The sequence below is a fragment of the Bacillus rossius genome, chromosome 3 (assembly GCF_032445375.1).
Source record: "Bacillus rossius redtenbacheri isolate Brsri chromosome 3, Brsri_v3, whole genome shotgun sequence".
Lineage (NCBI taxonomy): Eukaryota > Metazoa > Arthropoda > Insecta > Phasmatodea > Bacillidae > Bacillus > Bacillus rossius.
The window spans coordinates 25,334,487-25,349,382 of NC_086332.1; the positions used below are offsets into that span (position 1 = coordinate 25,334,487).

A 14,896-nucleotide genomic window follows, 5' to 3' on the forward strand; every position below is an offset into this window, starting at 1 on the left:
TCCAGCAGGCTGTTGGAGTCGTTGTCCACGTGTCGACAGAGGCCCTCCCTGCAGGTCATGAGCCCATGGCGAGCACAGGCCATAGCGATGGCTGGTCACTGCTCCAGCAGGCTGTTGGAGTCGATGTCCACGTGTCGTCAGAGGCCCTCCCTGCAGGTCATGAGCCCATGGCGAGGACAGGCCATAGCGATGGCTGGTCACTGCTCCAGCAGGCTGTTGGAGTCGATGTCCACGTGTCGACAGAGGCCCTCCCTGCAGGTCATGAGCCCATGGCGAGGACAGGCCATAGCGATGGCTGGTCACTGCTCCAGCAGGCTGTTGGAGTCGATGTCCACGTGTCGACAGATGCCCTCCCTGCAGGTCATGGGCCGCTGGCACGGGCAGCTCTCCATGTGCACGTCAGTAAGGTCGACCACGGTGGACCGAGGGTAGCGCGCCGTCAGGTTGACCGGGTGAGGGCTGCACTCTTCGCCCGGCCTCCTCTTCAGAGGCATGCACATCGGCACCATGTACCGTCCTGCCACTGCAACAACGTAGGTCACACCCCCTCTACTCCGTACTGGCGTTACCTGATTTCCAGTTTATGAATTACTTTTCCATTGGAACCTGAGACATGTGCTGCAGGACGTTATGGCCACAGACGCAATGCTCTAGAGTCAACACACTTCACTCTTTTCAAGGGCCAGGTATCCTTATTTGAAACTAATTCGATGATCATCTTTCACTATATGAAAATAGTTCGAGGGTCATATATCATCATTTGAAACTAATTCGAGGGCCATATAGTATTATTTGAAGCTTATCCTAAGACCACATCAATATTTGAAAATAATCGTAAAACCAAACCTACTTGAATTAAAACAATTTTTATGTCGTATTATGTTGAGTGAAAAATAAACGAAACCATAATAAATTGTGTTATCTCTAGATTTAAATTTTATAGTTTCTGTGAAGGTATTTTAAGCGCTGGATTTTTATTTTTACCACGGAGTTGTATAAATTAGCTTCTCCGTCATTAAACACAGTCACTTTTATATAATACATATATGTCAAACCAACATGGCACTGAACATTAGCTGTCAAAATATGGGTTCATTTTGTTACAATGTGATCACTCAGATGAGGCCAACCTTGTTGTTTTTACAATGCATATTTATTGTATTGTGATATTGATAAAAAAAAACCTGGAAAAATATTTGATCGAGTCTTTCAGAACTCGCCTGTGATGTGTAAACAATGAACCTTGGTAACGAGCAAATTCGTGTGTTCTCATAATGCAATACTATGAAACTCTGACACAAAATTAAACTATTGCTTTAAGGGAAATACTGTGAATATTTTCCCCCCTTTTTAAAGCTTATCTATAATTCTGTTTAACGCTGAACCTGTGATATTTCCCCCATCGCCTGCATTTTTGAGGTTATATATCGTTGTTGGCGTTGAGGGTGAAAATTTAGTGTGCACAATAAATGCAATTAAATATGCGCACATTACGCAACAGACATTCAACAGGTTGAAAGTTCAATAAGTTCAATAGCAGAAAGTGCTACATCCCCGAGCTGAAGACGTGTGGCAACATAACCCGTATGTGTTCGCAAACATCAGGAGATGTACAAACATGAAACTATCCTGGAATACATTTTGTAAAATTGAATAGTCATAATAGCAACAAAAAAATTATTGGTAGTCTGTATTTTGAACCACAGCCGCCTGGGGTCGGGCGAACGCGCCAGAAAAATTGCGACACCAAACCACGAAAAATTGGGACCCTTTTTCAGGGAACACCACATAACTTAGAAAGTCACAACTTAGAACTGACATAACTTAGAAAACTTGGAAAAATCCATGTAACTTAGAAACACACAACTTATAAATATCATAACTTAGAAATACACACCTTAGAAACACACAACTTAGAAACACACAACGCAGAACCACATAACTTAGAAACGCCATAACGTAGAAAGTCATAACTTAGAACTATCACAACTTATAAACACACAACTTAGAACTGTCATAACTTAGAAACACATAACTTAGAAACACGCAACGCAGAACCACACAAATTAGAAACGGCATAACGTATAAAGTCACAACTTAGAACTATCACAACTTAGAAACACACAACTTAGAACTGTCATAACTTAGAAACACGCAACGCAGAACCACACAACATAGAAACGTCGTGACGTAGAAAGTCATAACTTAGAACTATCACAAGTCAGAAACAAACAACTTAGAACGATCATAACTTATAAAAACGTAACTTAGAAACACGCAACGCAGAACCACACAACTTAGAAACGTCGTAACGTAGAAAGTCATAACTTAGAACTATCACAAGTTAGAAACACACAACTTAGAACTGTCATAACTTAGAAACACGTAACTTAGAAACACGTAACTTAGAAACACGCAACTCAGAACCACACAACTTAGAAACGTCATAACGTAGTAAGTAACAACTTAGAACTAACACAGCTTAGAACTGTCATAACTTAGAAACACATAACTTAGAAACACGCAACGCAGAACCACACAACTTAGAAACTTCATAACGTAGAAAGTCATAACTTAGAACTGCCATAACTTAGAAAATTCTAAGTTATGTGTTTCTAAGTTGTGTGTTTCTAAGTTATGACAGCACCTCCCTTTTTCACTACCTCTGGCTCAAATGACTCCATAACCAATATCATTATCATATCCACGTCCATTACCAAACTATTTTCTGCATTCCCCGTCGCCTCTCGCGAGGTAGAAGGCTGAGGCTCCCTCGAACGCGAATTTTGCGCCCAACCGGCTCATTTTTGCTGGCTACTTTTTGCCTCATTCGATACCTACGACACTTCTATGCATTGCTAATTGCTTCTGCTCTTGCGATTAGTGCTCACTCACGAGAAAATTAAAGGTCTATTACCTTTGGAGTTACAGCTCTCACTGACTTCAATTCGATGCTCATTACGTCATCAGTGCAATCTATCCTAAATATATATTTGCTTCAACTCTGTAATGGTTATTAGTTTCAAACGTTGTCGAATCCTCAGCCGAAGTGACACCCAACCCGATATTGAAGACATTCTTATTCCTGTTGGAAATTAATGTGAAAATTTATTACCTAAGATAGAGTGGCCTCAAGGATAGGTACATTATTTCGGTTATCTAAACCATGAAAAACGTAGCGCTATCATTGAAACAAAAATTTGCTGTCAAATAGATACGTTATGTATGTATATTTGTTTTAGCTTAAACGACAGAAATCAGTCTGTAATACTTCCTAAAAACCTTACTTAACTTAATCAAAAATTCAGATTTAACAGTAAAATTTCCATCATTAGTCTCTACAGTATGGCGAACGCTGCGCTATATCTTCATTTAATGTTCACCAAGGATTGTCCAAATTGTAATTTATATTTGTTTAGTAGGTAATCCTTATTTCTTTTTATGACTATATATTTATAACATAAATAAAGTATTTTTATAATATTATAAAGTTCAGTTAGGCACACAAATACGCTTTAGTACATTCCCCTATGTTCACGAAAGTTAATATTATGCGGGTCTGCCAATTTTTTTTTTTTTAGATTTCCGCGACTTACACACAGATGGCATTTCCATTCCAATCGACTTCGATACAAAGTTTATTTTCTGTCATTTATTTTGGTATAGTAAATTTTAAACAAATTCGATGTTAATGCTGCCCAGTTCGTCTACCAGTGATTGGACTAGGGTGACAACACGTGCCCAGTGGCGGATCCAGGATTTTGGTTTGGGAGGGGCTTTACCCATCTGAGGCTAGGCTTTATCAAGGCAAACCCTAAAACAATAGTGGACCCAGATGCTTTTGGAGGGGGCTTGAGCCCCTTAGCCCCCCCTCTGGATCCGCTACTGCACGTGCCCTGTAATCTCACCATAAGTATACTCGTGCTGTGTACCTCGCCTGTGGATCAGCCACTCGCTCGCCTCGGAGCGGCGACCCTACTTACTGACGGAGCAGCACCTGGCGGGCCCGCAGTCGCCCCCGTCCATGCAGCGGACGAACCAGGGCCTCCGCCCCCGCCTGGCGGCCCCCAACAGCCCGAGGCAGGCCAGCAGCAGCAGCAGCGCCATCTTGCCGTCACCTGCACAGGCAAGGCTGGCAATTGTACAGGTGTAGTTGTTTATGGTCAACAACATTGTTTTCAAGGGCTACGCCATGGGGGAGGTGGTGAAGGGGGGGGGCAGTTGCCCCCCTAGAGCCCTAGAGATTCAAAAAAGTGTAGCCAAATGCAGAAAAAGACATACTTTTCCCACAACTTGCCCCCCCCCCCCCTTTTTCCCCCTAAGCCATCGGCTCGCGACGCCCTTGATTGTTTTTAAAATATTACACTGTCAATTTGCTAATTTCTTGCAACAGGTTTTATAGTAACTTGTATTTGACGTGTTCTGTTTCATCTGTACAACAAAATAATTCACAATAAGAGCGATAAATCAATTGTCGAATGTGTGTTTTAGTCCTGAGTGTCACTTGAATAAATCTCTCGATAAAAAAAATTTAAATTTTTTTTAAATCGGAAATTACGAACATCAATATGAAGAAAAATGCAAGTAATAATGTTAGCATTATAATAAGCGTAGTTTTATGGTAAAAGCATAGCATTTAATTTTACGTCAAACAATAGATACAGTTTAAAAATTAAAGTAATATATTTCTATTTAATTTGCTGAGTTGTGTCGAAGTAATGCGAATTGGATTTAAAAATGTATAATTGTATTTTTCAACTTGACTATTGCAATGTGTATCTTCGAAATTTGAGAAAAACCATTATCAGTGAGGTGTAACATCTAACCTCTGTGCAAATACACTCAAACGCGAAATTTAACATAGCAAGCATTCTTTAAAATAACGCCGAACGTTATTTTCGTATGTGTACATAATCAGCTATTTATAGGTAAAATAAGAAAATAAAAAACTAGATATCGCGATCATAAGTTTAATAATTTGGCCATCGTAATTATCTAGTAAAAGTAAAACGAATCTAATAATGTCTTTACGTGTGACTAAGTCACTAAACGTTAAGCACAAAAGTAATTATGAAATATTTGTTTGAATGATAATATATTATTTAATTATTTATAAAATTGTGGGATCATAATGCTACAATTATCATATAAAAAACTAGCAAATATTTTTGCAAAACTCCTCGACCCCGGAGAACCCCCGCATGGGGAGCCCTAGAAAAGAAACGGGCTCCACATTTGAAAGCCACCCTGATAGGTTTTTTGTATCCACCCACCGTATCTTTGGTAGCCTGACTTGTTGCAAGGGATTGTATTCATACCAGAAAAATGCCGCCATTTTGTCTGGGCAATTCACCTTGGAGGAGCCGGGGCGCGAACCCGGGTCCTACAAGTCACAAGGCAGGCGCCCTACCCCAGATCCAGAGTGGTAGAGCGACGATCTGCAGTCTTATTAACACGGACACGGGGTTATTCCACGAGTTAACTGTCGTTCGGAAAATAAGTTAATATGAAGATTATATGATTTGAAGATAAAACTATTACTAGATTGATAAATCTCCTATTATACCCTAACAGGGATTACATATAGGAACGAAGCAATAGAAATATGCCTTTATTATTTATTGGAGAAATCTGTCGTTCGGTTTGCCATCAACACGTGCTTACTTCTGTAAGTTGATTTGGGAGGCCTTTGTAGGGTATTAAAAAAAACACGTGAGCAAATGTTTTAGTATTCGCCAGTGATGTGAACTTCGATAACAAGCACATGCATGTGTTCTCATGTTGAAAATACAATTACAATTCGAAACTCGGACATGAAATTTAACGTAGAATTATTAAAAATAATTCCGATCATTTAAAATACGTGTTTTTTTCTCATATAAAAATATTAAATATAAACTATAAAAGCAATGTTAATTTTTTTTAACTACTGCCCATATTTATAAAATTCATTAAACAGTTGATTCTATTCATTTTTATCTTACCACAAATGGCAGCACCGCGGATACACATTTCCGTTCCATTCACGAAATTTTATCTACAAAATGCCGACTCACAGTTTCTATTACCAAATTCAGCTACAAAGTAACATTTAAAACTAGCAGGATTGCGATTGCGTGACCTACAGCAATGACGAGATTTTCAAACCTTTTTTTTTTTATGCTAACAAAGGTGACGCGATTCTACATAGAATACTGAAATAAATAGCCTCATAAAAAGTAAAGGGAAATACAGGGACCCAAAACATATTTTAGGAGCTCAGCAAAATGGCAAGTAAAACAACGTTTAAATAAGGATTATATATATATATAAGTGTACATTAGGCCCTGCTACCAAAAGTAGGCCCTTATATATTAGGTCTAGTGCTTCACAAAAGTATAAATAAATAAATAAATACAGACAACTGCTTTATTATAAAGTGATAGTATATGTTATAAATAATTGGTTCAAGGAAAGATTTTGTTACAAGTGCTTTGACCGTTTGCAAGTTTGTGGTGTCCTTTTTCATCTACTTCCATGAATATTCCGGCCATATAATTAGTTATTAGTATTTTGGTTTAATTGCTTTATGAACAGTAAGTGTTTTCAATAAGCGAAAATGTGTGCACTTACATGAGATCTCTTTAATTTATCTTTTTTATTTGTTTCCTGTTATTACATGAAATAATTTAAAAAGTGTGCTTGATATGTCTCTTAGTATGACTATGACGATACTTGTCTCGTTCTGGAATTTTGGCTGCGCCGTAAACATTAAATTAGATTAAATTTTGAGCAGAAAATGTTTTCGTAATTGTCTTAAAAAATTTATTTTCTGTTGGAATCTGGGCTGTTTAGGCAGTTATATTACTAACAAAAGTGTTTTGTAATTGCTCACCAATATGTGCGAAATTTATAAGTATCTTCTATAATATAAAAATGAATCTCAAAATGTGTTGGTAAGCGCATAACTCAATAACGCCTGGACCAATTTGGCCAATTTTTTTTTAATGTTCGTTGAAGATCAAAGATGGTTTTTACGGCGAGAAAAATTCGAATAATTGCCGGAAAAACCCTAAAACCAGCCCTTTTCTTTTTCCCATACAAACGTTTTCTAACTAAAATGAGCACTCATTGTTGTTTAAACAATGTAGGTATGTTCCTAACGTCAAAGAGTAAATTTGCACTTTATTACCTCTGTACAAAGTTCAATCATATCTATCAAAACAGTGTGCGTTGGAGCACAGATAAACAAAAAAAAAACGAAATCGATTAGTTCAATTTGGTCGGCTTCGCGATATTATTTCATTTGTTTTACTTTAAAATGCATCAGTTTCAAGTCATTACATCAGTCAAACAAAACCAGCGTTACCAAAAGTATTTCATAAGTTTAAGTTTTTATTATTTCATTTCCCTATTTTAAATACGGCTTGAAGGATTTGACTCCAAGTCATATCAAATTAAAAAAAAAAGTTGAAACAACAACAAACTGTCAATGTCAGTGGGTTTTTTTTCTTGGATTTTAGGTTACCTACCCTAATGAGTTTGCTTTTGTCAACTTATACACGAAACAAATTCTTACCTATATAGTGTTTTGTGCAGTGTTTATTTACCTATGATCGCTAATTATTGCATGTGACAAAATAATCTATAATATAGATATGCCTCCTATTAGACGAATCAATTTAGGTAGAAGAACCCGAAATGCTACAAACCAAGCTAATTACCGATCTAATCATGCACTACAATGAAAATAAAAATTATTATGTTTCACATGATTAACAATAAAGAGATTACTTATTTTTTATTTATCTTTTTATTTATATGTTTTATTTAATTATATTTCTTATTCACAACACCCTATCACCAGGGTGACGGTTCTGTTCAGGAGAATTTTTTGCCCCGACTATAAAATATGTAGGAACAAAAAAATGTCACATTACAAATCATTTTGACAGGACTTTATTGCAATTTAATTAGGCAGTACGAAGTCTGCCGGGTCAGCTAGTTGTATATACAAATTAAGTTGAAAATTATTCTGAAGTGTTTATGTTATGAATGCACATACATAGTAGAAAACAATTCTTTTTAACACAAGTTAGAAATTTTAATTTTAGTACACACTTGTGTAGAATATATAGAATTCACGTTGCAATTCTACAAAATAAATATTATTTCTGGAAATGTAATTCTCATAAATAAGTTTAAAATTAACATTGTGCTATAAACAAGTTTTTGCATATATATAACTATACACACTGTGTATATAGTATATACATTATTTTGAGGTTTTGGCGTTCTCACAATTTGAAAATCATGAGCATCCTGAAAGCATATGAAAGGATGCGATTCCTTACATGTACTAATACGTGTATATTATACTGATTACCATACAAAATATATTGTTATGGAAACAATTTAACAATTTGTTTTTGTATCCTTTTGGGTTGCAGTAACAGAGATACGTTACTCTATTTAAAAATTTGGAGGTTATTTGATTTGTTTTGTTAGATACATGCATCAACGTTATATCATTATATCAATGTTATATCATTCGTTTCTCGAAATCACCGTTGCAGCTAATCAGTTTTCTGCACTAGCACTAAATATGCCGTATTTTTGTTTTGGATTTGGAAAGGTTTACTTTGGTGTTAATTAATATCTAATGTTACCGACCCAAAAAACAGCTAAAAAATTTCAAATGTGATATTATAGTCGTCAGTTTTATTACCACAACAAATAAATAAATTAGTATTTATTTATAGTTAAGTAATGTTTTTAATCCCTTCCTTTGACAAATTAGACATTTTTGCTCTCGCACTCCTGTAAGTGACTAGAGGTCCTGGCAAGTTGGAGTATCGTGCACTAAGAAAAATTACCGAGGGGAAATTTACGAAAATGTTTTGTAATCAGTTTTAATGAGAGTAATGAGAGTTTTGATGGTGCTAGTACAGAGTTTTACAAAATCTGTACTAGCACCAGAATGTGTAATATATTTACATTCCCAGATGTTCTTTGAGTAATCTTAAATATTGCTGGAACTATTTTGGAAATAGATAAGTTGCTGCGATGTAGGAACAGTAGTTTATGCATGTGAGAGAAATGGTTGGACATAGCAACGTCATTATTGCAGGGCTGTGAGCAGGTGTTTGGTGGGTACTGAGGAGCGGAATTAAAAGGTTGTGTTGCAGTTCACTCGTCCGATACTTCAGCTGAAGATGAAGGCTGTGAAAGATAATCTCGCCAAATGGTCAAGTGCGTGGAGTCATGCGAATTCTGGGTGTGAAAAATGTTCGAGCAATTTACGGACTCTGCGTGATGGGTGAATGTTTCACATGTGAATAGTATTGCATGTTTAAAGATGGATGGCCTGACGTCCTCGTCTAGGCAAGAAGTTAAATAAGCATGAGTCAAATAAGGCGTCCATCTGTCGGTTTGCTGCATCTTAAGTTTCTTTACACTTTTCCCAGGCGACAATTTTTTTTTAAATTTATACTTCTTTATGCGCGTTATGAAAACATGATGAAAGTGAGTGAATTTTAATGATGCGCACGCACTTTACATCAAAATATTCACAGGTTGAAAAAGAGGCAAAATACAAAAAAAACTACATTCAAATAAAAATTATATATGTGCTTTTAAATATTATACTTTAGTAAGTTATATTGAACACGGGTTTGTATAATTAAAACCATTTATTGTGAATATTAATTATATAAATTATGTATATAAACTTGTTCAAGTGTATTTATACAAGTGAGGTTATGTTCCCGTATGTATAACGGTGTCAGGTTGCTTGTAAGCTTCCATTGTCGCTGGCAGGGACTGTCTGTGGAAGGTTTAGTAGTCTCCTGGCCGTTTTCATGGGATTTTTTGTGAGTTTATTACATTAATATTTAACAATAAATTAAAAATAGTAAATTAATTAATCATACGGCATATTTATTGATTTTAATTATTAATTAAAATTTGTCTCATTATTTAACATTATTAAATAATTAATTTTATACACGTGTTGTATTAATATTGAATACTGAGTTTTTGTTTAATTTATGCTTTACCAACTGACTCATAATATCACTCAAGTCCTTTTATTATTTTATTTATATGAATTAATTGCAATCAAAATTAAAGCTATTATAACTTCTAACATAAGTACACGCGCCCATTTTTAAAATAACTATTTAGAAATAGTCAAACGTCTAAGTACGTATGGCGACTATATCGACAGGTTTTCAATTGAAGGCGTATATACTAAAAATTTCTCAATAGTGCGTGTTATTATAAACTCAGCAGAAGTGGTTACTAACCGCATCTGGTTGCAGACAATCAATCTCTACTATAATCTATGCTGCGAGTAATAAACTGTACAGCAATGATAAATTAACTATAATCGAGGGCACTACCTTATAGCGTAGGCTTTGTACTCTGCGAGGACCATACCCGGTTCCTTTGGTATTACTAACGATATTATGTATTGTTGTGCTGTACTACCGAAAACGTTTGGAAATATTTAGGTGTTACTGACAATCCATCAGATAGATGGTTACATATTAACTATTAAAGGTATAAGTTGGCCGTGGGTGTCGCTTATTGGTTCCTACATTCACACATTCAAATTCACACATTTGCAGAGCGGGCTCAAGCGGCAAGCGTTCACATGTGAGGATATCTGTGGTATCGTTTTCGTGCTTACTTGTTCGCTTATAACTTCACTGTCTTTTTAATTTCTTTTGAGACTCAAGGACGAAGCAGCAGTGGAATTCAGGGAGTTGCGAAACGGCGGCACCTCGAGCGAGACTCCCCCCTTTGGCGCACACGGCATCGCTTGTCAAGTTTCTCGCCTGCGAGGAATCCAGTTCCAGCGAGGACGCAAACCGAGTCACCTTGAAGAGAAGCAAGTGGCCTGATAAGTTTACCTTCTGATGTGTAACAATAACATCTGAGCTCTCGGTATGCGGCATTTGGTAGGAGTACTTTCGCGAATTTAACGGAAGACGCGTGGATTGGAAGAAATGTGTCACCAGGTGCTGTCATCGGTGAAGGATGGCGCGAAACAACGTTCACGAAGCCAAAGGAGATCTTTATAGATATTTAACTGTTTAATGAATCTTAACAAAATGGGCAGTTTTCTAGTAAAATTCCTTGAATAAATTCAGGTCCAAAGCCAGTGTTTAATATTTTTTTGTTTCACGTATTTTCCATTTTCTGCTAATAAAATTATTTCATAGTCGACGTGGCTACTCCGGCAGCGAATTCTAGCGGCGGGTGCGGATATTACGTGAGATCCATGTCCAGAGATTTAGTTGAAAATACATTTTGTGTACATCTATCGCGGTTGGCATTATTTTAATGAATTCTAGGTTAAATTTCATGTCCGAGTTTAGTAATTTAAGTGTATTTTCAACATGAGAACATATGAATTTGTTCGTTATCGACGTTAGATGTGACACATCTCTGGTGAGTGCTGAAAGATTCGTTGAGGTTTACGTTTGAATACAATTAAGATATATTTGTAAGGAAATATTAATATGGAATTGAACCGAAGTGGTCCAATACTGGGGGCCAAAATGCTTGATTGGTCCAACCAGGGGTGTCCGGGTTCGAAATCTGATTTTCCTTTGGCTGGGAAAAGTGGTTGGTTTCCTCGGGATACTCCCGTTCACCGGGCACCGATGCATTTCGTCTCTACTCCACCACCTAAATGATCGTCTCCGAAGACCTGGAAGCCCAGCAGACGAGGGGGCCTGACAGTTTCAGTCAATGTTCCGGTAGCGCCGACCACTGTAACGGGGGGAGGGGGTCTCGGGTTTGAATCCCGAGTACGGCGTGTATGTATAGGTATGTGGCGTTTAAAACTGCTTCTTGCAATTTCAAATATTCTGATACCGCTTAGCCCATTAAGAGAGAGAAAAACAGAATGTCGCCACCTTGGTATAAACAATGTTTCGGTCATTAAATATTTCTAGCGCTTGACCAAAATTAATATTTTTTAAAGAAAAATAATTTAGAGTAATGCCTGACATTAAAAGTGACTGACTACTACAAGTCGTTAGGGATTAATGTGGGACTCAATTTTAGGGAATAACTAACACTGTAATAATATTATAAATAGACCCTATGTTACAGTTTTTGAAAATCTCTAAATGTGTGATTTCAGACTTAAAGAAGGCCAATTTATATAAATAAATTATAAATGTTCGTTCATTCAAAATCTTAAATCTCCGAAAGTTCTTCACCGATTGCTTTGAAATTTTGACACAAAATTGAATTCGATCACGCGCGTTTTTTATATGCCTATGTCACACCTGTGACAGATAAAAAGTTTTATATATATATGAATGTTTGTGTCTTCGTCTTCTGTTTTGTAAAAATAAAGATATGGGTATTCTGACACAGACATAGAGGTATAGAGGGAGATAGAGTGAGGGATGTATAACGATACAGAAATGGAGATGGAGAAACACGGAGGTGTCTCGGCGGAGGAAAGCCTTCATTTCACAGACGAGAGAGCCACACCCGAAGTTCCCTAAGTTCATGCTCGCTTTTTTTTTTAATTTTTGATTTCACAGTATCTTTAATGTAGCTATCCTAACCAAATCAACCGTCCACAATGTTTTAAAGTATTTATAATGTAGCTAACGTAACCTAATTGACCATTAGTTATCATGAGTTACAATGAACCAAAAAAAAACCGAAGATGCACGATCGTTCGTTTGTCTCTCTCGTCTGTGAAAAGAAGGCTTCCCCCTCGGCGGGTGGCGGCAGGTCACGTGACGGCGCGGTGGTTGGTGTCCCTGGGGCGCCTTGTGAACACGGCGACTACACTCGCCACCTCGCTGCGTCCAAGGACACCCGCTGAGGCCAGTGGGCTGCCGCCGGCGACTGTAGCGCCGCAGTTACTCTCTTCCTCCAGAGCAACATTTCTGCCGCGAGTGTTCCACACCACTTTGCAATAAATTAAAAAAAAAAAAAAAAAAAAAAATGTATCTGAACAAATGTAAAGTCACATTTGAAATGAGAATTTAGGAAATACATTTTCCTGTCGTATTTCATCAAGATCATAATCTGATAATAATGATTATTCATTTATGTGTGCTAATCAAAAGACGCCATCTTGTTTTTAAGTGTTGTTTTTTAAACAATTTTATCAGGTCCATCACTTATAATTTAAAATGTTTGTTCTTTTGAGCATTGTTATTAATTGTGATGAACTGCTAAAAGTAGTTTCTCCCGTGAAATAGAAATCGGTGCTTAGCATTGAATTTTTTTTTTCAGAATGATTACAGCTAAACGGGAAAGTTATGACAATATTGACAGTAATTATAAATAAAGATGGTGGATGGTATCGATCTGGCAACAGTGGTCGCCATTTGCTCAGTGCTGCAATCTAAGCGTGAGACCGAATATAGCGTTTCGACAGTCCAGGCTCGAAAGAGTATACGCCGCCTTCCTCTTACCGTGACCTGGACGTCAGCGGAAATGGAACATCGCCTCACGCAACTGTCAGTATCGGGTCTGGCCGTTACAATTGATCACTCTCCATAAATCATATTACTAGCTGCGTTTTAAAATGTGCGTTCTATAAATATCCGCACTAAATTACTGCCAATGTTAAGAAAAATTCCTAAATACTGATAACCATCAGAAATTAAGGCACAGTAATCTTAATGTTCTTATCAAAAAATTGCAAATCGAATATTTTTACATTAAAGTTCGCTGACTAAGCAAAGTAAATCCTAGCGTTTATTATATAGGATATTGATATATTCTTGTGAGAGATAAAAATTTCTCACACATAATTTTTATCAATACGACCACATTTACAGAAGAAGTTTACAAAAAAAATAATTTTTATCATTTCAAAAACATTTCACTCAGCGTGAACAATATGTCTGGGTTTTCTCTTTACGTATGATACTGTTATTAGGTAGTCGTGAGAGAAACAGAAAACATAAATATTGCTAAACGTTTCGAATTCAAAATTTTAAAAAAAAAATTTAATCCATTATGAAGCATTAAACTCGTGTAGAATAAATAAAGCCGAACAATTCACTCACAAAAAATTATTTCTTAAAAGAAATGAACTGTAACTTTGAACTCAATAACATCCAATCCGATTAGGTGGAACCTCATAAAATATAGGCAGTCGTTATTAAGAAACAAAACACTAATTAATATTACTGTAAGGTACTGTGTAGAAAAAAAAGTAGAAGTAGATAGCCTACAACTTTTATAGCAATTGTTAAGTGTTGTTACGTTGCATTTTAACAGTGTATTGTTCTGATACGATTTCAGAAAATGTTATCAAAATCCAAATGTTATAAGATACATTATGACACAAAATTCCCCCCGGTTATAAGGCGAACGGCTCACTTTTATTTTTTGTAATCCATTCGAGAGCGAACTTCGTAGAACTTGCTTGGGAAGATAAGAAGCACATTTGCAGATTTACAGGTATAATCAAAAATATGACAGACTTGTTATCTGCTTTAGTTATAGTTATTGCAAACGGGATTCTTTCACTTAAATTAGGGCAAATTACTGCATGAAACCAAGAACTGTATCACCACCGCTAAAGCATTAAGGGGGTGCCTCCCATTTCAGGTCATGATTTTATATCTATATTAGTCACTGATCAACTTTTAGACTTTTTCAATTGTTTAACTTTCACGAAATGAAAAATATATACAGCGCATACTTTTTGCATAATTAGCTGCCAAAGTTACATTTTTAAAGTTTTTTGGTTGTACAAGTAAGGAGAATTTTATTTATTGCAGAACTGAAACTTTTTAGGTTTAACTGCAATACCACTGGCTACTTCATGATATGGTTTGCATTTCTATCACAAAAACTCATTTCATGTTTCTTGGCTGTCAAAATTTGAGAATATTGAAATGCCAGGTAAAATAAATTAATA

General features: G+C 36.4%; 1 protein-coding gene across 3 annotated transcripts in view; it reads right to left on the reverse strand.

The window, feature by feature from the left end:
- LOC134530391 (espin-like) overlaps positions 1-14,896 on the reverse strand; it is a 98,440-nt gene that overhangs the window by 63,762 nt on the left and 19,782 nt on the right. For all 3 annotated transcript variants that reach the window (XM_063365168.1, XM_063365167.1, XM_063365169.1), the window contains one exon: positions 3,984-4,118. In XM_063365168.1, coding sequence (XP_063221238.1) covers positions 3,984-4,118 — 135 coding nt within the window. The remainder of the gene's footprint in view (positions 1-3,983; positions 4,119-14,896) is intronic.